General features: G+C 53.2%; 1 protein-coding gene across 1 annotated transcript in view; it reads right to left on the reverse strand.

Moving 5' to 3' along the window:
* The window catches only part of RNF220 (ring finger protein 220), a 330,305-nt gene that overhangs the window by 113,988 nt on the left and 190,515 nt on the right, over positions 1-25,802 (reverse strand). The window contains exon 4 of the mRNA XM_073357946.1: positions 9,389-9,518. Coding sequence (XP_073214047.1) covers positions 9,389-9,518 — 130 coding nt within the window. The remainder of the gene's footprint in view (positions 1-9,388; positions 9,519-25,802) is intronic.

Below are 25,802 nucleotides of genomic sequence, written 5' to 3' on the forward strand. Positions count from 1 at the left end.
CCGACAGGATATGGCCCTAAATTTCAAGCCCTTTTGCTAGGGGAAGTTTCAGCAAGTTCCCCCGGCCCGGCTGGCGGCGTCAGCTGCTTGGCTCCAAACTCTGCACCTGGCTGACCATGGTCTTAGCCGAGCTGCCTTACACAGGCTGTGGGGCAAGCTTCTGCGAAGATCAATCAGGAGATGGGGAGGGTGTCCTCGGCTGCCTGGCAGAAAGTACCGTGAGGCACTTAATAGTACCTGTCCCCAGGATCTCCCAGGCATGGATTTATGCCTTGCGAGGTCACTGCTGTTGAGACTCTAATAACATGACTTTATTAGCTTTCTTGTTCCTTCTTTAAGATACAGTAGCGGGGGGGGGGGGGCGGGGGAGCTGCCATACCTGGGAGGGGGGATTGGATAGGAAGCATCTGCCCTCGCGAATCCCCTTCTCGCTGACAAGAGGGAGAGGGAGAAAAATGATGCTCCTTCGAAATTTATCATGCACCCAATTACAATGTTAATTGGCAAGTCCCAGAAATCAATTAATTCGCAAATTTTTTTCAATTAAAAATTAAGATAAATCATAAAAACGTTATTAAGCAAAGGCCAAACTCCATGAACTTTTTTTTTTTGTCGGCATCTGGATTTTTTTTTAATTTAAATAAAAAAAAAAAGAGCTGTGTTGCCAAAGCCCGATGCCCTTGAGTGTCTTTGCTGAAGCGCCGGGGGCTGTCATCAGCAGGACTGGGCTGAAGACAGATAAAAAAATATCGACCGGTCGGACACACTGCTTCTGTTTTATTGATCAGGCGGGAATTTAACTTGCTGTGCATATCCACCGTGTCAGCAAGGGCCACAGGCGAAATGAAAAATACTTGGCTTGGAGATGTCGCCTTGATATGGCGGAAGGGAGGGGCAGGGGGAAGAAGGGGAGAAAGGGAAGAAGCGATGAAAGAAACAAGCCAATGGGGGAAAAATAAGATGAAAAAAGAGGGAAAGAGCCTGGAAAGAAAGAAAGAAAGAAAGAAAGAAAGAAAGAAAGAAAGAAAGAAAGAAAGAAAGAAAGAAAGAAAGAAAGAAAAGTTAGCACACAAGGGAGAGATAAGGACAGGTTTCGATGTCTAGTTCTCTCTCTGTGACACTCATTCAGTTTCGTGCCCCCCCCCACCCCCAGAGCTATGTTCACATGTCTCGCTGCTTTTAAGGGGAGAGATTTACTATGTATTTCAATGGAGCTTTGTAAAAAAAAAAATCTCACTCATAAATGTCTCTAATCTCACTCATTCAAAGCCTTGTAAGTCTGAGGCACTGGCTGCTCGGGGAGTGCAGAAGCAGCGCCTGCAAGCTGGCTGATGTGTTTATGTCCCTGGGCATAAATCTGGGAGACCGGAGGTGAGCGCCATGACCCTGACATGACATGTGCCAACAGAACTAATTTGGGTTTTACACACTCTATTTATCCTGTTGGGGCTTGGGAGTGCGCCGCGCTTGCCCCTTGGAGACCAGTGGCTTGGTGTGATTCTTTTGGGCGGCTGAAGGGAGGGGCAGGGCCGCCAGTCAATTTTTGCACCACGCAGGTCTCTCCCTGGTCCATGCTAGGAGCCTTCTTTGGTGACATAAAGTCCAGGAACTCCCTCTGGAATTAAACCAGGCCTGTGCACGTGGGGATCAGAGCTGTGCACGCAGCAGCCCGGTGTAAATGCTGTTGTAGGAGCAGGATTCCCCTAACCAGGGTGGATGGGGTGTGAGAGCCGTGCAGTCACACCACGCTGTAGGCCCCATCTGCACTACATGTTCATACCAGCGGCAGGCCCCAGTTACAACACGGCAGCCCCCCAAGACAACTGAGGCTGGCAGTGAGGATGGGACTGAGCCATATTTGAAGCATGTTCCCAGACTCCAGTGTTCTGGTCCCAGTGGAGACAGGGCCCCATCCAGCTTCCTGGAGAGTGTGGAGATGGGGAGCTATCTCCTTCTTTCACAGTAGCCCTGGGAGACAGCCCTCTCGGCATCAGCGAGGGCGGAGGAACCGCTGCCAGGGGCTGAGGCAGCAGTTTCTGCTCCCAGCTTGCCTGCCAAAGGAGGGAAGATAAAAAAGAGAGAGAGCGGGAAAGGGAAAAGACTGCCCACCCTAAGGGGAATGAGGAGGGAAGATTTAAATCCTGGCAGGATTCACTGAAAGCCTCCGTAGGCGCGGAAGCCACTGAAGTCCTTGGGTCTGGCTTTCCCTCCCTCACCATGAATCAAAGCTGGCACAATAGGATGAGCTGCTCTTCCCCCGTGAGCACCTACCCTGCTTTGAAAGGGACCTTCCTGCCGCCCCACTGCATCCCGCTCCACTTCCCTCTCCCCAGCAGCGTTGGGTCTCCGCTTCCTGCCAACCGGAAAACCGTTGGGAGCATTTTCCCTTTGCACCTAGCTTGAAGGAGCCAGCCTCAGCTGTATTTTGGGAAATGCCTTGCAATCAGCTGGGACGTAGGAGAGCGTGTGTGCTGGGCTGGCTCTCAGCACACTGGGAACTCCGCAAGGCAGCTTTGTCTCCATGGGGCCCCTCGTTAACCCCTAGAATGCTGTGCACACCGAGACCTCACCCCCACTCTCTTCATGTGGGTCACAAAGCAGCCAAATAACAAGAGCCTGTTAACCAGGGAAGGTAGCAGCTAATGGAGGCTGCCCGGTGGGATTTTAAAGTACGTATTTATTCAAATAGCTTGAACAAAGATCAGCTGTGTTTGTTCCATAGTTGTTATTGTTTCCTGTGCACACAAATACTACAATGATGAGTGCAAGAAAGAAAGAAAGAAAAAAAGAAAGAAAGAAAGAAAGAAAGAAGCACTGTAGCTTCTTTAAGTAGCTTTGTATCCTTGTTCATAATTTTTTATCCCAGGCAAGTATCCCTGTGCCTCATGCAGCAAACGGTGCTTTAGGAAAGCTACGTTTCCTTCTTTGTCCAGCATTCCACGCACATCCCTGTAACTAAAGGCACCTGTTGAGCACCCCTACAAGGTGTTAAGAGCTGCTTATGATCAGCTGTTTCATGATAAATCTAAAGAGTCATATGTCCTCTGAGCCTACAGTTTAGCTCTTTGAATAAGAAATCTAGCGAGTCTCCTGTTGACTGAGGCCACTCACACAGAAATAATGTGACTAAAGCACAATTAGCGAGACTCCACATTAAACCAAACCAAACTACATGAGACATAATACAGCCCTTAGACCAGGGCAATGTCTGAGTGCTTGAAATTACCTGGATCCAGATAACAGAGAGACCCGATGGACACGGCTGGTTACAGTGCTGCACCAGAGACGTCAAAAGCTAATGCTGAGCCGGGCACTATGCACACATAGTGAGAGAGTCTCTACCCCCAAGAGCTACATACAGGTAAAACAAAGGATGGGACGGGAGAAGTGACTTGCCCAAGGTCAGCCAGGTGAACAGTGGCAGAACAAGGAACAGAACCCAGGGGTATAGACTCAATGTGCATTGCCCCATTCCCCAGACTATGCTGCCTACCAAATTTTAGTAATGACAGTTCACATCCGTTTACAGCTATGAACTCACAGCGCTGAAGTATAAGATTGAACAAGAGCATTAAGGTGGCAAAGTCAAGCACCAAGTCACTAAAGACTATCATAATGCAGATGCACAAGGGGGCCAAATTAAGGTGACATGGGCATCCTTAGTTCTGGCATTTCCTCGCTTTTGTGTGCTTCATTTTGCAATCTTAATGTTCTTTTAACATAGGTGGTTTTTTTTTCCGGTGTGTGTGTGTGGAGATAGTTTACATTCCTAAAATTTTTAAAAAGCAAACAGGAAAACCAGAAATTCCATCATGTGGAACCACACTGACCCCTCTCCCCCACGTGGGTCAGCAAAAGGGCACAGTGCAGTCCTCTACTACTTGAGCTAAGTTGGTAGCAGTAGAAGGCTCTTATCTTCTATATGAACCTGCCACTAGCGGGCCATGAGACACTGCTTTGCCAGTGGGTTTCCCAGCTATCTGTGACAGCAGAGGAATGTTGAGACTTGGGAATCCTAGGTTTCACTCCAGGGTTCTAGGGGCTACAGACCCTTCTGCCCCATCACTCCAGGTTCTCCCCGATCCACTTCTGCTCCTATACTCTCCTGTCTACCTCTTACACTCTCCTTCCCAGCTCCTGACATTGTTTCCCCTATTCACTTCTATCTACCCTGGCTCTTGCCCATCCCACAGTCTCCTGGTTCTCAGACCCAGTGGCACAGCTGTTTGGGAAGAACAACTGCAGTGAACGTCTTACTCAGTGTCTGTAGCCCTGGGCTGGAGCGTGCTCAGTGCAGATAAATTCTCTGGAGAATTGAGAAGCCGAACTCTAACAAGTCTTTACTGAGCATGTGCAAACTGAGAATTTTATAGAGGCTCATAACTTGGCCAGATTTGGGCATATTTTCATGCAGACAGCAAAAGCCACACCTCTGGCACCACCTGCCCTCGACCAACTTCAAGTGCTTGCTCCAAATCATGGAAGCACCAGAGCATCTCAGTTTTTATTTGTATTTTATCTCGGACACAACAATGTATTTTTCCTTTATGTCATTCTCTGAAACAGCTGACCCGTTTTAGCTTAACTTTCCCCCAAAATTCAGTTTGAGACAGACACCCAGCATGGGAAATTTCAGCCCATGTGATTTAAGTTTGGCAAGTTATAAGCAACTAAAAAGAAGGGTCTTATAATGGAAAGTGTTAGGCAACCTTAATTATAGGCGTGTCATGACCAGCTCCACCAATAATATTCACCCAGACACACATTCTATGGCATATCCATTCATATATGTATATTGGGGCAAGTTTATGTATAAGGGGCCACCACATCAGTGGGCTGGCTGCACACAGAACAAACTGATCGTCATTCTGAGGGCACAGTGCCCAGTTAGCTCCATCAGGAGCCATGTGGACGGGAGCATGGTGGAGGCTGGAAAATTTAGCAAATAGCACCTGGTGAGGGTGTGCCGTAATGTGCCCTGCACTGTCCAGTGACCCCAGATTCATACAGGGCAGTCAAAGAGTGGGCTGCCGTTCAGCCCTTTCCCTACACCACTTTCTTCCCCACCTTCCTGGGGCCACACGTTCCCGGTCAATCACACCAGGCGCGCTCTCTTCATGTGGCGGGATGGGGAGCATGGTGCTTCCCTTGGGTGTGTGCTCGCATTGCCATTGACAATCAGCAGGAGCACTGATTGTGTGCCATTGTGTGCCATTGACATCAGCAGGAGCACAAGGCTGCATGCAGGAGATGGGATTGTGGGAATCTGGACGTTACGGAGTTGCTTTTGATTCCTCAAACGACCCCCACCTCCTGGACAGGAGATGGAGATGCAACCCACGCTGCACCGAGAGACACTCAGACCGGCTTCGGGATATTACTGCCGGCCGAATTCCACAATAGACCTGATTGCTTCTTCCTGGCTACCCTGGAGCTGGTGTCAATAAATACATAACTATGGGCAAGATAGACAGGTGCAGGGTCCGATCCATGTATCTGTACAGGCTCAGTGGGACCTGGGGCACAATTACGTGCCATGCATATAGGTCTGATGTGGTACTGTTATTATTTATTATTTCTATTGTGCGAATGCCGAGAGGCCTAATCAAGGATTGGGTCCCCATGGGGCTGGGTGCTGCACACAGATAAAATGAACAGAGGGCCCCTCCCCTAAAGAGTTTCTGGGACTGGTTCTACACCCAAACCCTATTCTTCACAACTGGCCTTTGGCTCCTTGGAACGGGAGCTTCCCAAAGGTAAGCTCCTACTTCATTTCTCTGCAGAGGGAGAGCATGAATTTTCCGGTACTGAAGGAGTTAATCCCATAACGCTGAGGGCTTGTAGTTTTGTTTACTTTCAATTTATACCCTTCGCTTAAAGAGGGGAAAAAAAAGAAAAAAAGGGGGGGGGGGAAGAAAGCCAGGTGACATATTCTAAGAGGGAGCACTGAAAACGTGTTAAGCACTTCAAAATCTCATATATTCAATCGGCCTCTGGCAAGACATCTGCCTAATGTTAGCGCTTAAATATCCTTTTCCATTTTACATGCATTCAAGTCTCATTTGAGCGAAATGAAACGGTATTATTAAAGGGAGATTTTGCACAAATGGCCTGAATTTGACATGTCAAGTTCAATGAGGCTGTTACATATGTAACGCCGAGAAGGGCTCCGAGGCTGCTGGCTCTTGAAACGCCGCCAGTGGCTCAGAAATGAAATTTGCATGCAGCCCTCTCCCTTCCCTCCCTCCCTCGAAACGCTGAGCTGGGACTCGCGGGGCGGTTCTCAGGCCCCAGCCACTTTAAGGAGGGGTTTGGACCCAGATTCAAGGCTGAACCCTTCAGGTTGGGCCCATCTCAGCTCAAACCCACGCAATGTTTGAAGAGGCTTCTGGTAAATTCCACTTCACTACGTGCCCTGTTTCAATGACTGGCCTCAAAGCTGCTTCTCCCACCCCTGGCTTCGTCTCTTCTCTAGGCACAGCCCCTCAACGCAGGTGACTGCGCTCACAGCTGGTTGCCAGCCCCTTGGGATGGCATCTAACCACACCGGCTCAGTCGCGCCCCTCCTTGCCTGAGAGTGGCTTTCCAACGGTCCCAAAGGGTGGGGTTCCCGCCCCTCCCTGTGGAGATGGTTCCACAGCCCCATAGATCTCGCCTGCAAGGAGCCTTTTCCTGCAGTTCAGCCCATCCTCCATCCCATCCCTCCTGTGAATACCCTGGGAATGCTTCCTCTTTCCACTGCTCCCCTTCCTTTGCCCCCACCCTCCCTCCGTATGGCACTAACTTCCTGCTGAGGAGCTGCCTAACCTCAAACCCAGCGTGCCAGGCAAGGTCGCCCCAGACCCAACGGTCTGTTCCACCGGCAGACCACTGCTCCTTCCAGCCCAGTATCCCACCTCTGGAAGCAGGCTGGCCTGGACGCTTTTTTGCTAAGGCTGTGATGATGCCTGCAGAGTGGGTCTGAGGGGATCCGCCTTGCCTCACTGTAAGCGCTGGCCATTTATTTTTGTTGCTGTAAATGATTCAGGTTTATTAAAACATCACCACACAAACCATGACTGGCTGTGTCCTCTGTTAAAAACTGAGCCCTGCTGGAAAGCAACCCCTCGGCATGTTTCTCCCCATCAGATTGATAAGTAACAGCTGCTCTGTCATTTTCATAATGACTCGGCATTGGCAGGGAGTGGGCTGGGCTCCTGCCCCGATCCCCATCACGTTTATAGCCCTTCCTTTATTTGTATGTTGATTGGATTATTTGAGATCATCATGAGTTTCTCTCTCCTCTCGGTGATGTGTTGCTCTCTTGCTCCCGGCTCTTCCTGTGGCCAGGCCTCCAGGGCAGGGAGCGGAAGAAGGGCCACTCGGATTGTTACAGCCAACCAGCCCTGCCTGGCTGGGAGAGCAAGGGGTTCATTCCAGGTAAGCAGCCACATTTGTGTCCCGTTCCCCGGTGCTCCTGCTCACCGCCCTGGCAGGAGTTTCGGGGGCTCCCTCCCCGGCTAGGGCGGCCGCGGCCAGGAGGCGGGGAGAGAGTGGCAGGGCGACGAGCTGCTTTGTTGGAGATTAGCCTCTCTTGCCTGAATCCATAGAACAGATTGACTGTTATCTGTCATGGCACGGTGGGAGTTGTTATTTAATAATTAATAAAGACCTCTGATTCTTCTTCACTGCACACGGGGCCGACCAGAGCCGGCCGGGGAAGAGAGGGCGAGCCAGAGAGAGCTGTCTGCTCTTTAACTGCCGCTGTTATTTAAAGGAATAATGCCATTCTTTTTCATTTGTCAGCTGGCCCACAATGGCCCTTGTCATGCTTTATGATTTAGGGTTTCCTTTCCTTTCCCATTAAACGCCACCTTCCCATCACCGCCTTGCACCAACCAGAGGCTGCTCTGCAGTTTCAGTTTCACTCTGATATTGGCCCAACTTCCTTGATGGGCTGCTCTGACCACTAATTGCTTCTGTTCATTTAAACCTGTTCACTAATTTGCAGTGGCCCTTTATTAAGTTGGATGCCGCCCAAATTACACCATAAATTACGCACACAAGGGGACTGGGTGTCGCGTGGGATGAATGGATTGGCTATTCCCTTTTTTTTTCCTCCTCTCTCTCACTGTCTCTCTTTTAAAGAGCCATGGATCTGCACTCCAGCTGAGTGCCACCTGGGTGATGAATCTGGGAGGTCTCAATCCAGCCCCAGTTCAGGAGGTCTCTGCTGAGGTTCCCTCCATTCTCCCTTCATCTGCAGCTGATCGCAGTCATTGCTTGGCTGGAAAAATATCCCAGACTCAGCTGAGTCTGAAGTGGGCTTTCTCTCTTTCTCTCTCCAAACCTCAGTGGTGGTCTGACCAGGTGCTATGGGGCAATTAATCTGAGCCACTCCCCCACCTCCAACTCCCTTCCCTATCCCCCGGTGATGTAACTTAGCTTCCAGTCGGCAGTTTGATTCTTTTTCTCACCTTTTAATGACCGGGGAATTCATTAATAATTGAAATAAACACGCTCTTTTCCAAGGCTGCTGAGTTTTATTAAGGCAGGGGCAGGGATCTGCCAACCCTTGGCTGCAGTCATTCCCTAAATAACTGCTAGCAGTTAAACTGCAATTAATTTTTTTTTAAATAGGGGAACTTTGCTGTGCTGGGGAAAGCAGCAGGCAGTGAGAGCTGAAAGGCAGCCTGGGGCAGCAGGCTCTCTGCTAAATGCCTGCTGCCTTGGGGGGTTTGGTTTTGCCCCCTTGAGCCTCATACCTGCTGAAGCAAAGTACCAGGGATGCCTCGAGCTGACAGCCGTAAGTACCTGCTCGCCCGAAAGCTTGCAGCACAGTGGGAAGCCGCATGTCCCTGGGTTTTAGCGGGGCTGGAGGAACATAAGAACAGCCACACTGGGTCAGACTAAAGGTCCATCTAGCCCAGTGTCCTGTCTGCCGACAGTGGCCCATGCCAGGTGCCCCAGAGGGAATGAACAGAACAGGGAATCATCGAGTGATCCATCCCCCGTCGCCCATTCCCAGCTCCTGGCAAACAGAGGCTAGGGACACCTTCCCTGCCCATCCTGGCTAATAGCCATTGATGGACCTATTCATTAGTTTATGTCTAAGGAGTGCTTCCAAATCTCTGTCATCCTGCTGACTTTGATGGGGGCTGGATCAGGGCCTGGGCTCCCAGGTGAAAACGAGTTTGCTGGATTTAGCCCAATCCATTGGGCGCTTCATGCCCACAACCCCTCCCCCCCCACCACACACACCTCGTTCGCTATCACTGGCAGGGCCTGCTTGGAAAGTGCCCATGGCCCGCTGGCCCCGGAGAGACGCCTGCTCCCACACCTGGATTTTAAGCTTTGGCGAGCTGGCCGCTCTGGTGGAGAGAGGATGGAAAAAAGGGCAGCCCCTTACCTGACGTTCAGCTGAGTGAGTTTCTCCAGCTCCTGCTCCATGTGTTCCTGCAGTTCGCCGGGGCGCAGAAGGACCTGGCAGATGGGGCAGATCGGGGCCTGGCTGTCGAACAAGGTTGCTTTCTTTTTGCCTGTGGGGAGAGGAGTGGAGAAAGCATTAACCCTCATGCCTGTGTAAGCCCAGTCTTGGTTGAAGCTGACATTACCCCAGCCACGTTTCTCTGCTGGCCTAATGGTAGCGCGTGGACGTGAGAGAGACCCCGTGACACAAGATGCTAACAGGGAGGTGGCGGGCGCCCTACCCAGCTCCACGGCACAGCAACCCCAAAGGGAGCGAAAAGGAAAGGTGAGGCTTTGCCATTTGGTTTCTATCGAGGCAGCTCCATGCTCTTCCCGTGAACCCTCGCAGCCGGGTCAGACACAGCCTCCAGGTCCTATTCCCTTGTTCGACCGAGACCGGGTGTCTGGGGACAGGGCTGGGTGGGAAATTGCTAGTGTGAGTGACACGCTCCCACTTCAGGCTGGCTGAATTTCAGCGTGACGATCTGAACACGACTAATAGAATACAGGCTAATGGAAAAAACTATTCCATAGCATATTTTCTAATGAATTTCACTCCCTGGCAGCAGGCACAGTGAGAGTACGAACACCCCTCCAGATTAAAGGATCTTCGGCCAGGCACGTTGTACATGTCATCACCAGTGGGAGGCAGTGGGGTCCAGTGAACCGAGCCGAGGTTCGATTTCCTTGTGCTCCCCGATCTGTCTCTCTCTCTGTATCCAGCTTGTCTTATGCAGGGCCCGGCTTTGTTCTCTCTGCACAGCACCTCACACGACGGGCTCCTAGGCACTCTGGGAATATAAATAATATTCCTGGCTCTGCCATTGCGTCCCTGTGTGGCCTAGGGCAGGACCTTATCCCCGCTCTCTGCCTTGGTCTCCCCATCTATAAAATGTGGAATGACGCCATTGCTCTGCCACTTGGAGATGGACGGACGATAAAGTGCTAATTACTATTGTTAAGCCCGACAGCCCCTGTGTGAGGTGGGCCAGGATCATTAACCCCAATGTACAGAGAGGGGAATTCCCCCAGCCCATGCAGTGAGGCAGTGGCAGAGCGGCTTACAACCCAGGGCACTGTTCTTTCTCCCCAACCCCTCAGAGATGAGTAAGTCCCACTGAAGGCCATGGGAATTTCTCATTTCCTGTGGTGAGAGGAGAAGAACCCCCGGAGCTCCTGGCTTGTTCCAGCTCCGGACTCAGAGCACACGCCTCTCCCTCCTGCCCACCCCACATGTCCAGTAACAACCTATAAAAGGAGAGCTCAGTGCCATGTGGGAGCCTGGCGGGGGCTCCCTTCTGCTCTGCAGCAGCTCCCCATTACTGAATCCCACCCTGCGCTCCCTGGAGTGCTGCACCGCGGCCATGGCCACACGCCTTGCCTGGCTTCCTGACAGCAGCTCCGCTCAGGCTGCTCCCCAGCGCTCCAGGAGGAAGGCTGGCAGCCCACTGGAAAGGTCACGGGCCAGATCCTGGCTTCGCCGTGCTGAAGTTCACTGAGTCACACCAGGAATCTGTTCGATCTCATGTGGTTCGTCTCCCCATAGGTTGATGTTATCGGGGGCCCGATAATGGGAGGTGCTGAGTGTCTCCGACTTCCCTGGGAGTTGGGGGCGCTCAGAACCCTGCAGGATCAGACTGGGGAGAGCTCAGAAAAACTCTTGCGGCTCGCCCCAGGCCTGAGAATGCTGCCTTTCTATTTTCACTGCACAACCAGTTTTCTCTGTTTAAGTCCCTGTTCCTAAGCCAATTTCCTCCAGCTCAGAAACTTTATTGCCCCCTCTGTTAGGAATATACAGCGCCTATTTAACATAAAATAAAACTCTAAAGCAAACAATGAAGCTACAATAAAGGAGAAAACCCCAACGGCCTCCAAATCCCGGTTTCCCAGCTGTATTAGCGACTGCGCTCATAAGGGGGCGTGCCGAGTCCAGGTCTGAGCACTCCTGCCAGGGGAAGCGTGCTTTATGGCTGCCTGTTGTCATCTAATGTGAACCCTCCTGCTGGATTATTTATTTATGTATTAGACACGGATCAAATTGGTGAAATCCAGGCGAGAGGCAGTAATGCACAATAAAGCAGTCTGCGCTGGATACAAGGGGCTGCATGCAACGTGGCCTTCCAATCACCAGCCAAAAGGTGCCATTTTATGGCTCCTGAGAACAGCGGAGCCCAGCTCAATGAATGCCCGTTAAAGGAAGAGACCTTCTCAAAAAATGAAATGTGGGCGCAGGCAGCTTTACTGGGTTCCTGCTGCTCACCGTATAAACAGCCTGTGCACAGATTTAACGAGAGGCAAGGTCTGAAATAAGTTTGTGACTAACCTTGGCTCCTCCTTGCCTTTGAAGGGCACAAATAGCCAGTGATGGTGCTTCCGTGGGGCTCGCAAAGCACTTTAGGAAAAGCCGTTAATTAGATCCCAGCCCCCTGTGGGGCAGGTATATAGTATCTCACTTTTCCCATGAGGAAATGGAGACAGCGAGAGGGACTTGCCCAAGGTCAGAGCCAGAGATCGGAACAACACCATGAATCCACTGACTCCTTACAGCCCCTCCTGCTCTAACCACTAGCTCATACTCCCATCCCAAAGCCAGGCAGGGAACTCAGGAGTCCTGACTCTCAGCCCCTCTCTAGCCACGAGACACAATTTCTGCCTCCAGCCCAGAACAGACTCCAAGGGCTCTGACCCCTCTCCCACGCTTCCCTGCTCCACCCAGTGTACCCCACTCCCCTCCCGGCAGATTTGCAGACATGCAGCTTTGCTATCCTAGGATGTCTCCCCCTCTCTCAGACAGAAGCTCTCTCCTCAGTCTGTCATGTTTAAATAATGCCCAAAAACCAAACTGGAGCCAAACAACCAGCGTGCGCTGACCCTGGCGGGAAAGGCCGGCATTTGAGCAATTCCAGCTTCCTGTTGGAGCCTTTCCACTTTTGTGTGGCGGGGGCTTGAAATAGCCCGGGAGGGACCCCCACCGCCTGCTATTTATAACGTTAGCCCCAGCAACAAAACAATGGCGTTGTCTGACTCTCCCTCCCAAAATAAACAGGCCGTCTTCGAGCGGACGGGAAATCCTGCTGGGTCCCCACTGGGTAAACATGCTGCCCTCCTGGATCCCCTCCCCATCCGCCTGCGCTGGGCGTGCGCCCTCCGAGACCTAGGCTGTCTGGGACGCAGAACGGTAGCAGATGCGCTGGGATGGGGCGGGCACCCTTTCCTGCCATCGCCACTAGGGACGCTCTTGAGCCACCGTCTCCAGCCGTGCTCTCAGGGCCGAGCCCGGGGGGCCTTTAGGGCGAAGGAGGGAAAGTCACCCGGGGCCATGGGGCAGCGGCACTGCTACGGTGGGCAACGGGGCAGCAGCCTGAAGAAGCCAAAGCAAAAGGAGCCCATCACGTGCCAGGGGGCGGCTTTGCTACCCTCAACCGACCAGCCTGTTTCACCCGTTCTGTGTCGGCAGCACGCTGGCTGCCCGCGGGCGGCTGCCCCGCAATTAGCTTCCTTGGGCTGCGCGTCCTGAAGGCAGCTGCGGGTTAAACTGGCTCCTCTTCCCCAGCACAGACCAGAGCTGCGGGCTGCAGGATCCTGACTCGAAGGCCGGGGGCTATGAAACGGAACCTGCCTGGCCTCCAAGGGGCCACGCGGCTTCCCCTCTGCCGGGAGACCGCCCCCTTCTTCCAGGGCCTGGGCCACACGCCACTGCCATTAATGGAAAGACTCTCATCGACTGTACTGGGCGCTGGATCGGGCCCTGTGTTCCCAAGCCCAGCCTCCCTGTCCAGGGTCCAGCAGCCCCCTCAGGCCAGGCCGGCAGGAGGATGAGCAGTGCTCCCCTTAGCTGCCAGCTACTCTGACTGAACTGAAACAAATCTGTGCCAACCAAGCACGGGGCAGCTGTCCCTGCGCTGCACGCTGTCCCACCTCGGACCAGGGTGGGGACAGCGGGGCGAGGGCTCCCACCCTCCTGCTCCGGTGAGCACAGGCGCCTGCCGCTGGCGCTGTCGGGGGGGGTCCTCCATCAGGGTTCAGCAGCGCGGGGCCTATGACACACAGCTGCGCAGGAGTGTGATTGATTGCTGCGCTGGGGCTTCATGGCAGAGAGGGAAAGACTCGGCCACTGCTCAGAGGAGCTGCCAGACTCACTATGAGCCGCAGGGAGGGGACCCATTCTGACTCCTACACACGGCTCCCAGGCCTGCAGGACTCGCGCTCCTGAGGCCAAAGATGTGTTGTCTGTGCACGAGGCCAACTGAGAACACACCCCGGACCATATTCCCTGGCCTCAGGGCCAGCCGGACTCCCACCCTTTGATCTCGTCTCTTGTCTGGGGATGAAGCCTGGGCATCGTGCAATGCGAGAGCAGGGTGCAGCGAATCCTGAGTGCAGCAGCTTTCATTTTTGGAGGGGCAAAGGAAGGCAGAGACATCCTTAGCTTGGCATCAGTCCAATCCATAGGTAGGGGCTGGCAGGGCACTCACCACCACGAAGGAGTGAGTCCGGCTCTGGGATCTCAAGCTGGTAACTGACCCAGCCCACACCACTGAAACTCAGAAGCCACCTCTGAACTGAGCTAGGGTGGTAAATCTATTCCACTGGGGGGGCAGGGGAGAGGGCATCTACCTGTGACAGGCGCTGCCCAGAGTTCCCATCCTGGGTCAGACCTGCCTGCCCATGCGGACCTGCCCGGTGCCCCCAGCTCCGCTCTCTGTGCCAAGCCTGCTCCTGGGAGACCATGAACGGCTCTTTTCAGGGTTTGTTTTTGGCAGCTGTGTTTTTGTTTTCCTTGCCTCTCTCTCCCCCCTTCGGTCCCTTGTCAAGCTGTAGGGCTCTGCTCCAGTGTTTACCTTCCTCCACTCTGCTGCGTTCCCCGTCGCTGGCTAGTGCCAGAGAGATGAAAAGGCAGACCCTGGGCTCTCCTGCTGTTTGCATGGTCTCTCAGGCTCCGAGCAAATGTTTAACTGTAAGTGTTGAAACTGAATATTTCCTGCCCTGAAAGCAGAGAGTTCTTGATACACAAATGAACCCCTGCGCTGTGGAATTTTTCCACAGGCCCCTTCAGAGGGAGCTTGCAAATGGATCACAACCCAGGTGGCTACTGGATTAATAGTAATGCGCCCTCCTCTCCCTTCTGGAGACTGGGAGCTAGATCCTTGTCTTGGTTACATCGATGTAAATCTAGAGCAAATCCGCTTATTCCCCAGATTGACACCACCATGACTGAAAGCAGGATCGGGTCCCTGGGCTCTGAACATAGCTTAGATATCTGTGAAATGAGTCTGACAATCGCAGCTCAGTCCCTGACGAGCTCCGTTGCTATAAAACAGACACAAATGCAGCCCGTGCCCAACAATTAAATCTGAAATAGCAGAGAGGGTTGTGGGTCAGGACTGAGGGGCATCGTCAGAGCTGTTGTGGGGGGAGATTCAGGGCTGGGATACCAGGGGGCTGCGGGTCGGGACTGAGGGGCATCGTCAGGGACTGAGCTGAAATAGCAGAGAGGGTTGTGGGTCAGGACTGAGGGGCATCAGCAGAGCTGTCGTGGGGGGAGGTTCAGGGCTGGGATACCAGGGGGCTGCGGGTCGGGATTGAGGGGCACCGGCAGGACTGGGATACCAGGGGGCTGTGGGTCAGGACTAAGGGGCATCGTCAGAGCTGTCGTGGGGGGAGATTCAGGGCTGGGATACCAGGGGGCTGCGGGTCGGGACTGAGGGGCATCGTCAGGGACTGAGCTGAAATAGCAGAGAGGGTTGTGGGTCAGGACTGAGGGGCATCAGCAGAGCTGTCGTGGGGGGAGGTTCAGGGCTGGGATACCAGGGGGCTGCGGGTCGGGATTGAGGGGCACCGGCAGGACTGGGATACCAGGGGGCTGTGGGTCAGGACTAAGGGGCATCGTCAGAGCTGTCGTGGGGGGAGATTCAGGGCTGGGATACCAGGGGGCTGCGGGTCGGGATTGAGGGGCACTGGCAGGACTGGGATACCAGGGGGCTGTGGGTCAGGACTAAGGGGCATCGTCAGAGCTGTCGTGGGGGGAGATTCAGGGCTGGGATACCAGGGGGCTGCGGGTCGGGATTGAGGGGCACTGGCAGGACTGGGATACCAGGGGGCTGTGGGTCAGGACTAAGGGGCATCGTCAGAGCTGTCGTGGGGGGAGATTCAGGGCTGGGATACCAGGGGGCTGCGGGTCGGGATTGAGGGGCACTGGCAGGACTGGGATACCAGGGGGCTGTGGGTCAGGACTAAGGGGCATCGTCAGAGCTGTCGTGGGGGGAGATTCAGGGCTGGGATACCAGGGGGCTGCGGGTCGGGACTGAGGGGCATCGTCAGGGACTGAGCTGAAATAGCAGAGAGGATTGTGGGTCAGGACTGAGGGGCATCGTCAGAGCTGTCGTGGGGGGAGGTTCAGGGCTGGGATACCAGGGGGCTGCGGGTCGGGATTGAGGGGCACCGGCAGGACTGGGATACCAGGGGGCTGTGGGTCAGGACTAAGGGGCATCGTCAAAGCTGTTGTGGGGGGAGGTTCAGGGCTGGGATACCAGGGGGCTGCGGGTCGGGATTGAGGGGCACCGGCAGAGCTGTGTAAGTATGTTGCTGAAGTGACTCTAAAAAGAACAACCAAAGGAAACTCCTTCAGTGCAAACAGCAAGAGAAATGCAAAGGAAGCGACTCCTCCTCTCAGAGACTTTGGACAGTGAAGTTCTCAGTCTCTTTCAGCTCCATCTGAGCTGTAAATCGCCCCCGAACACCAAGTAAAAGTTCCTCCACTTAGCTTTGAAAAAAAGGGTAATGCAATGGAAGCTACTGGTGGGGGTTAGATGACTCACCAATAACTCATATAAGGCAGCTGAGACCTACGGCTGAATTCCCACCTGCCCTTCCCCGTGGTGAAGGATGAGCTGGGTTCCTACGCAGCATTCTTACCAGATCCCAAATAGCAGGAGTAACAACTGGGATTGCACCAGACCGGGGAGCTCCGAGCTAGGCCGGATCAGCACCCAGGTCGAGCAGCCAGCTAAACACACGATGCAGTCACCGTCCCTAGCGCGTCATGATGGGAGCCATGCAGCCTCCAGGAAGTTCTGCAGCACCTCCCTGGGTCATAGAGCACTTTGCAAGGGTGGGTTGGTGTCACTATCCCCACTGCACAGATGGAGAAACAGAGGCATACCGCGGTGAAATGAATCTCACAATGAGGCAATGACTGGCCTACAACTGACTCTCAGCCTCCTGCTCCAAGCACCAGATCTCACTCTCTCCTGGATCTGGAAAAAGAACCCAGGAGTCCTGACTCCCAGCCCTTCCCCACACCACTCTAGCCGCTAAACCATCCCTCCCCGCTCCCCAGGGCCAGGAATCCTAAATATGATAAATATCCATGTCATATAAATGGACAACTAAAGCACCTCAGCTCCCGGAGCCGCAGGCAGATCAGATCTACCTGAGCTAAAGATGGACGGGAGAAGAGACGAGGCCACTAGGGCACTACAGAAAAGCCTAGACTAATTTAGACGCACAGAGAAGAGCCACAGACCCCACAAAGGCCCCAGGAACTCTGCTATTTCTATGGTACTTTAGGTGGGAGTGGCTCAGATCCCGCCGTGATGGCCAGCAGCACAAAACCCGAGAATAGAAAGATCAGCAAAAGGACAGCTGGGAACAGCCCCGCTAGGAAGCGTTGGGAGAACACTGCAAACGATGTCCTAGAAACATTGGCTAGATCCTCACATACATTTGCTGTGACGGACTCTGACCCTTTTTGGGTCTGCGAATGTTGGTGGGTCACGTGTTATTAGCACTGGCACCAAGGAAAGTCAACTTCAAACTCCCCCCTCCCAGAGTGCACGCAGAAAGCAAAACCGGGAATTCGTTTTCGGTGGGTGTTAGACCAGAATGACCGTCGTCCAGTCAGCAAACAAAAACAATTCCATGTGACTTACGGAATGAGGCAGCCACTGGGTAAGAGAAATTCACACGCAACTTTGAATAAACAAACTTGAGAAGAATCACGCATCGGTTCATTCCGGGAACACAATAAGATGCAAAATTAGTTGAATAAATTGTTTGCAACTGGATTATTTGTTTGGAACTACCACCCCTTCATCTAGCCCCTGCCCCAGCCAATGCGTCTCTCCGGGTCTCCCTGTCTAGGGGTGTAAATTGGGGCCCCTATGGTATGTTCAGGTGGGCAGGGGCAGCCAGGAGGAAAAGCAGGGCTGTTCGCTCCAGGCTATTTGCTCGTGTTTTGCCCATTCTACTTTGAAGTGCCCCAGCAATAGGGCTCCGACCCCCTCCCTAGAGATCGCATCACCAGTTGTGCCCAGTTGCTTTTCTCCCACTGACACGTCTTAATGATCAGAAAACGCCTTCCCCGCATTTAATTGTCGTCAGCCCAAGCCATGTTCCAGGCGCGTGAGTGCAACGGAGACCACTCCTCCGTTTCCTTTTCTTATTTCCGCCTTCCTTTTTTCTAAAGACGCCTCTGTCGCTTAAAATCAATCAAAATCATTTGACCTGAAACGCCTCTGAATAAAAACAACCCCACGCTGGGACCCGAGGTGCAACAGTTTATGCTGCGCCTCTCGGGCTGCACCGAAAACAGGTGGGTGGGAAGGGTCACAGTGCCCCAGCCTCCCTGGGGGTGTCACGGCTGCAAGCGCCTCTCCTGCACCCCCCACGCACGCCTACACATGGCTCCGCAGCAATTCGTTTCTGCTCTGTGATGGGCCTGGTGTTATCTGTGTCCTGATAGCAGGTATCGTGCGTGACAGGCCTCCTTTCCTTCCAGCTCACAAAACAATCATTCAAAGCAAGCCCCATATTAGCTCTGAAGCAGGCAAACGCTCGCCCTCCTCCCCGTGAACTGGGCAACGCCGTCCATTGCAAACAGCTCGGCAGTGACAGTAAGTGGTGGTGACGGGGCTGTGGTGGGCTGCTGGGCGGCGGAAAGAACACGGCGATTGAAGAGGAGATGGTTTATGTGTCAGCACAGAGTATCTGCGACCAGGCAGAAAGACGTGGGGAAGCAGAAACTGTTTGGTAATAAAGTGACAGAACATGAATAATGTTGATCTTTGCCTTCCGTATTTATTCTCTAATCAGCATATCCCTGTCTGTGGATTTGGATCATACCAGGCTATTTACTGTCCTGCTTTAGGGACGGAGCACTGTCTCTGTGGGGTTTCCAGTACCTCCCTTTGGGCCCGATTCTGGGTGGTGGTGAATGTTCGCGGCTTCAGCACATCGCAGGATCAGGACGCTCAGCTCTGAGTCAGTTTCAGAGCAAGGCCTGATGAATCAGGGGCCAGAGGGCAGTGCTGTCCCGGGGCAATGCCCCAGACTCCACCCCTTCCCCGCCTCTTCCCCCGGCCCCACCCCCTGCCCCGCCTCTTCCCCCAGATCCCACCCCTGCCCCGCCTCTTTCCCCGACCCCACCCCCTGCCCCGCCTCTTCCCTGGCTCCACCCCCTGCTCCGCCTCCTCCCCGGCCCCGCCCCTGCTCACTCCTCTCCTGGTCCTCAGACAGTCTGTGTGCTGAGCTCTGTCGGGTTCAGAGCCCTCTGAGGTTCATCCCAGCCGACGGGCAGGGCCTGGCAAGGCAGCAGCACCAAAGGGGCTGTTTCAATGACCATCAACATCAGCAGGTGCTGGGTCAGGAGCAGAAAGACCAAGGGCCTGATGCTCCACAGCCTTACACCTTGTGCCATCACCAACACACAGGCAAAGTGCTACCCGTTTTGCGCTGGGGGAAGGGAACGCACCAGGTGCAAGTCAAAGGAGAACCAGCTCCCAATGGCCAGACCTGATCTCAGCTAGATAGGTGTAAACCTGCAGTCACTTCACAGAGGGCAGCAAGGTGACTCCAGATCAACACAGCCCCATCTAACAGCTCAGAATCTAGCCCTGCGAGCACGCACACTCTGACCTCAACTATCCAAACGCCAGGCACTCAGCAAGTACGTTCAGATCCTCCCCCAGGGGGTTCTCCATGTGACCAACAGACCCTGCCGTGGATAACTGAGCCTGAACTGCACATGAATTCTGGGGAGGTGGGAGAGCTGGTTTTGATTTAAAAAATCTTTACAGGAGTCACTTGTTAGTATTAATCATTTCATTACCGGAGCAGTGAGAGGACCCCAGCAGAAACCGTCTTGAATAGGAAGGCAGAAGACAGAAAGGGTGGGTGAAAGGAGGCATTCTCCCCATTTTACAGATGGGGGAACTGAAGCCCAGAGAAATTAAATGACTTGCCTAAGGTCACACAGAGCTGACAATTTAATCCAGGTCTCCTGAGGCCCAGTGCAGTGCCGCAACCCTAACCCGATCCTCCCTTTGTAGCTTATCTAGCTAAGGCTCTGATTTACCGAGACAACATCTAGGTTCCTCTTGGGACAGGAGGGCTATGGAGGGCTCCAATGGGGAAAAGGTTGCTAAAATACTGATTTTATTGCTGCACTTGTTTGTTTCCATCTTCCTGCACTGCACAGGTGGGTCACTAGTGCAACTGCTGCTCTGGATAGATGGGGCCATTTAACTGGAAGGCCCCGATGCTCAGCTGGGACAAACCCAATTAGCACCCGATGAGGAGCTGGTCCAAAGTGACTATATGTGATGGCCTCAGATTATAATAATGCTTGGTACTTCTATAGAGCTTCCACATCGGGTGAGCTGAGCAACACAGGAACTGCCCAAGCGGATCAGACCCCAGGTCCAGCTAGGTGGCCAGTACCAGAAGGCGCAAGAAACCCCTGGGTGGGGAAGAGAACCCAAAGCCCCTGCGCTCAATCTGCAGAGAGCACAGCTGCCCATCGCAGGAGAGAGGAAGATGGATTACACTGGGCAATAATTTAAGAAACGGAGTGAGTCTGTACATCCAATCACTTTACAAATCAGGGAAAAGGGAGAGGGGAGGGGTGGGGGGGAAGAAGTGAAAAGGCCGCGCAGGGAAATGCATCACAATTACTGTCTGAGCTCTAATGAGGAGCCTGTCATGAGGCTGTCATCCTGCGGAAAGCCACCTACTCAGAAAGATTCAATAAAAAAGTAGCAGAGAGATAAAAAAGAGATATATTTCAGCCCTTGCTAATATTCTTTTCATTTGTCCCAGCACAAAATAAGATACTGCACTTAACCGGCTCGGTTAAAATGAAAAGCGGGGGGGCCCGCGTTGATCAATACCACTAAAAGCCGGGCGACACGGTGATGGAGTGCAATCTTTTTGTCTGTGCTGAAGCAGAGCAGAAAGGCCCGGGCGGTGTAATTTATGATTCGCACGCACGCCAGCTAACTAGAGGCTGACAAGACAATGAATTCTCGATGAGAGGAACGCAAGCCGCGGAAAGAAAAGAGAGGAGGAAAGGGAGAGTGTGGCTGGGCTGGGAAGGAGAAGGGAGGGAAAGGCCACCGGAGCTGGGACAGACTGCTGCCCCATCGGACCACTGCTACTTTTGTACTTGGCACAAGGAGCGGCTTCGCACCAGAGTGAATCAGCAACGCATCCCCTAGATTTACAGGCAAGAAAGAGAAATGTTAAGAAGAAACTTGGAACCTGTCCTAGTTTCCCCTGGTTATTGGCTTGTCCCGCTTTTCCCCTGCCTGGTCTACATCTCTCAGCGCCCCAAGACCAGACTGCGTTGTGTGGGTGGCAACAGGGGTGCCGTGTTCTGTCAATGGCCGGCAGCGAATTCCCCATGGGCCGGTGAACTCTCCACTGCTGTAAATCTGGAGGAGGTGCCTCTTGTCCAGATAGGGGCGATTTCAGGAGTGGAGCAGAGCTAAACTGATCCTGTGCTGGCTTCTCTGGCTGAGACTGGGGGTTCAGTCAGGCTGGCACTGGATCGGGGAGCTGTAGCTGACTTCTCCCCTCCTCTGCGCTGAGCAGAGCTCAGAGGCTAGGGAAAAGGGAGCCCCCCCATCTTCTCTAACTAGCTGCCTCAGCACCAAAGTATTTACACACCCCGAGCAAAGCCTTGACTCCACTGAAGTCAGTGGGGGCTCTGCTACGAACGTCAGTGGGGCTGGGATCTCATGTCCAGGTGGGCTTGCCAGGAGAAATGGGGGGACGGGTTTCTCAGTGACTTCCTCCCCCGCACCTGGCTTTCCAGGTGTACTCTGCTGACAGGGTGCATTTGATTCTTTTCCGCTTGACCGCAGCGCCTCTGGCTAGGACAGCAGAAGACAGTGCCCCCATGGGGAGTCCCTTCCTGAGTCAGGGGTTGGTTGTCAAATTCAGGCGGGAGATCTTCAGCGGGGCAAACTACAGGAGACTCCAGGACAATAATTAAAGCCTATAGCAGGGGTGTGGAGCAACCATTCGCTGGGTGTCTCTGGGGGTGGGAAATGGGATGTGGACCTTTCACCTCTCGGGCTGCCGTTTCCAGCCTGGCTCCAGCTCATTGGTGACTAAAAGTTGTTGGTATGAGAGGCCGTTTTCGTGGCCCCTCGTGAAGCAAGGTGGGGCTCAGACCTCAGGGGGCAGGTGTCTGTGATATAAAAGCCGTGGGTCCCCTTGCTGACAGTCCCTCCTGTGAGGCCAAGGATGAATGCCACCTGTCCTCCTTCACACTCCGGCTGGGGCAAGTAGAGGCAGCTGCCATTAGCGCGTGGAGGGAGGAATTTTAGTCTCCAGAGATGTCGGCCGGGCAACTGTCCCCAGCCAGCTTGTTTTTTGATCATGAAGAGCCACAGGCCATGGAGGAACCTCCACTCATCACCAGGGTTACTTTCATGACCTCGTCCGCCACACCACTGAGCAACGGCACCTGCAGACCCAGCTGGGGGTTGGGTGGGTCTGCTCAGCTGCACTGCCCAGGCGGGAGGACCCAGTTTAATTTTCTGGGTTTGGTCTCTTGTTCTTGGGCCAAGGTGAGATGGATCTGGGCCAAAATTCCTCCGTCCGTTCCACAGAGGCAATGGCAGTAGGAGCTAGAGGCAGGAGGTGGACGTTTAATGTAGAGGCCTCCGCGCCTGGCCAGGAAGCACTCTCAGAGGCTGGAATGAAGGACAAGAAGGCACCCTGCAGAGTAGGAGAGCAGTTCTCAGGTCACAGAGGTAGGGAGCCTCTGAGCAAACGGCATCTCAGACTCTTGGTTCAGGGCTGGCATCTTTCTGGGAATCCGTTTTCTGACTGGGGCTGGCACATCCCCATGCACATGCCATCTGCCGCTTGGGTCCTCTGCTGGCCCACGTTACCTCCGTGTGGATATCCCGCCCCTTTCCAGCGGTAGCTTGTGAGACTGTCGTTCTCAGAGCTGGCTGAATGACGCAAAAGTGTGTTTGTGGCCACTCCTTCCAATCCTGGACAGTTGCTGGGTTCTCCTGGGCTCACACCCCTTACTATTCAGGGTGTGCTGATCCGGGGAGGCCTGGGAAAAGCCCAGATCTGGGAGCCAGGAGCTCCTGCTCTGATACTGACTCTGTGGCCTTGAGCAATTCACGTAGGCCCTCATTTTCCAAAGTTCCCACTAGCTCTGAGTGCTTCCATTTTGGGGAGTCCCACTGGAGACGCCTGGGGCTGCAGGAGGTGCTGAGCACCCACAATTCCAGCCAAAGTCAGGGCTTAGCGCCTCTGAAAACCAGGCTCAAGGGGACTCAAGACACCCAGAATGAGCGGCCACTTTTGAAAACGTTGGCCGTCCCTTCTGATTCCCCATCTGTCCAAAGGAGCTAATGAGACTTTGCAGGGGGCTCAGTGAGGCCAAAACCATTAAGGGGCCCAAGTGTCGCTTTGCCATGGAAACAGCAGCACAGGTACCCCTTCAAATGACAGTGACACTGGTCCAGGAGCCAGCAGATGGTAGCCACAGGCTAAGGGAATTGAGGCAAATTAACCAGCGCCTAGATGGGTGCTGGTCTCCATGTCAATTGCTTGATATAAGGAGGAAACCCCATTTTAAAAACTACTCTGGATGCAGCCACTAGCAAAATGTCCTGCAGGGGAATGACCCTGCATCGGCTCCAGGGAGGGTCTAGACGGGAACTTGTCCATCTCGTTATTTCCAGGGCTCTCACTGAGGTGCTATCTGGGCTCTTCTCTAGAGCCCATGGGGCAGATTTAAAAGGAATCATGAGGTGCCCAGCTGTCGAGGCGCTGAGCACCAGGTAGCCGAGTCCTGGTCTCCCCGCGTCTCTGGATTGCCCACTAAAGGAATTGAGCGCATCCGCAGAGACAGAAGCAGCCTGCAAATGGGGACTCTGCATTCTTCCATTGATTTCAAATGAGAACCCAGGAAAAGTCCTGTCCCTCTTTGGGAAGGGGTGATTAGCACCCGCTCTCCTTCCCTGTGCCTGCCTGCAGCCTGGAGCCGTGCAAGCTGTGCCAAAGCTCCAGCCCCTTTTCCCACAACCCCATCCCTCTCCCACAGCGCATCCTTGCAGGCAGGCTTGCAGCGCCGTGTCCTTGACTTGGAGGGCAGCCTGTTAGGTTGGTGATAAACTGATATGCCTATAATTTGAAGGGTGACGGGGCAGAGTCTTTTCCTGCCTCCTGTCCCCTCCTACCCCCTTTCCTGCTTCGTGCCCTCCTCCCTCGGGCGCGTGCGGGGGGGGGGGGCACATATCGAAAACACAGATATTGAACTGTCAAAACTGTTTCCTACAAGAAAATAGATTCATCAGCTTGCAGCAGGCAGGGTCATTGCCACATTCTCCCCCCGCGCCAGCCCCCGCACATGCCGGCGCATACCCAATGCCTCTTCGCCGCACCGGCACTTTAGCTTGTAGCTCAGGGCCCTTAAGTGACTTTGAGAAATGGATAATCGATTATAATTCCATGGGCCTCTCTGCAGATTTATCCGGAGAATGTATAAAAGCCGGGGCTTGGGAGAAGCAGGTCCTTCTGGCCAGCACGTCAATTGCCTGCACTCTCTCTCGCTGGCTCGGAAAATCGCATCCCAAGCACGACTCTGTTTAATCCATCAGTACACAATCAATGCACTCTGTAATCAACTCTTGATCACTTAATTTTACACATGTTGGCTGAATCCCTTTGTTTAATCACTAGATCAGGCTGCATTGTTGCGTGGCACCCTCCCTGCTGTCCCCTCCCTAGCCCCCCACAGCGCGGCACCAAATACAACCCAGCGCCTTCATTTCACCTTGAGGAAGAACTACTGTGAATTCAAAAAAAAAGAAAAGGAGGACTTGTGGCACCTTAGCTTACAGCTTACAGCTGTAGCTCACGAAAGCTTATGCTGAAATAAATTGGTTAGTCTCTAAGGTGCCACAAGTCCTCCTTTTCTTTTCACGAATACAGACTAACACGGCTGCTACTCTGAAACCTGTGAATGGAGAGAGCCTTGAGATCGGCTGGAAGGGGAAAGAAAGAAAGAAAGAAAGAAAGAAAGAAAGAAAGAAAGAAAGAAAGAAAGAAAGAAAGAAAGAAAGAAAGAAAGAAAGAAAAAGATTTTTTTCCAATGTCATATTCTTCCTAGAACTTGTCCAAACATTTTTACTTAGATACAAAAATATCCACTGAGATTTAAGACTATAAAAATACCCCAGTTGTTGGGCCTGAAAAACAAAGGACCAAAGGCTCCAAGAGACAAAAGGGCAGCTGCTCCCTGTGTGGATCTGGGCATGACACGCAAACAGGTGACAGCTAATATCGTGTGGACTTCTATGGCTTAGCACTGGCATGGTGCTTCTCCACTCATTATTTACATTGTGTTCATAGCCAAGCTCTGGCAGATGCTCCGCAAACCCAGTTCCCTGCCCCATGGAGTTTACTATCAAAGCCAACATACTGAAGGCATGGTTCTCAATCCATCCCCTACTGGGGCAGCCTCAGAACACCTCTGGTCCCACTGCCATTTAGCAATAAGGGAAGAGCGGGAGGTCCTGACTCCCAGGTTGAGAACCCAGGTAATGCAGCTAAGCAGCATTTTTGCATTAGTTGTACCTCCAGGCTGAATGCACCTGACAAACGCACACAAGAGTCAGTCTCCAGGAGGACGCTAATGGCCTGAGATGCCTGATTACTGTCACTGAAATGTGTTGGGTATATTTTTTTAACATCCTGGGGGTCACATAATCATTTTCAGGGGGTGTCTGTGACAAAAATTTTTAAAACACGATTTAATGAGCACCTGAAATCTTAGCAGAAGGCAGACCAAGTATTTGGTATTCAAAATTTGAGGTGTTCTGATTGGATACGTAGATCACATGACAAGTTTCTGATGCCTGTTTGGATGAGTGATGACACTTACAAGCTTATTGCCAGTGCAAAATCCACCTTTTTAAAATGACCTCAACTCTGCGTCTAGGTTTTGCACGTGGAATTGCTGCTCACACTCATATGCAATCACTAATGATAGACTCTACATGAGCGAACAGGACCTGTGAGCACAAATGCCAAGTGCATGTGCA

Source organism: Lepidochelys kempii, chromosome 8 (assembly GCF_965140265.1).
Source record: "Lepidochelys kempii isolate rLepKem1 chromosome 8, rLepKem1.hap2, whole genome shotgun sequence".
In the NCBI taxonomy this organism is placed as follows: Eukaryota; Metazoa; Chordata; order Testudines; family Cheloniidae; genus Lepidochelys; species Lepidochelys kempii.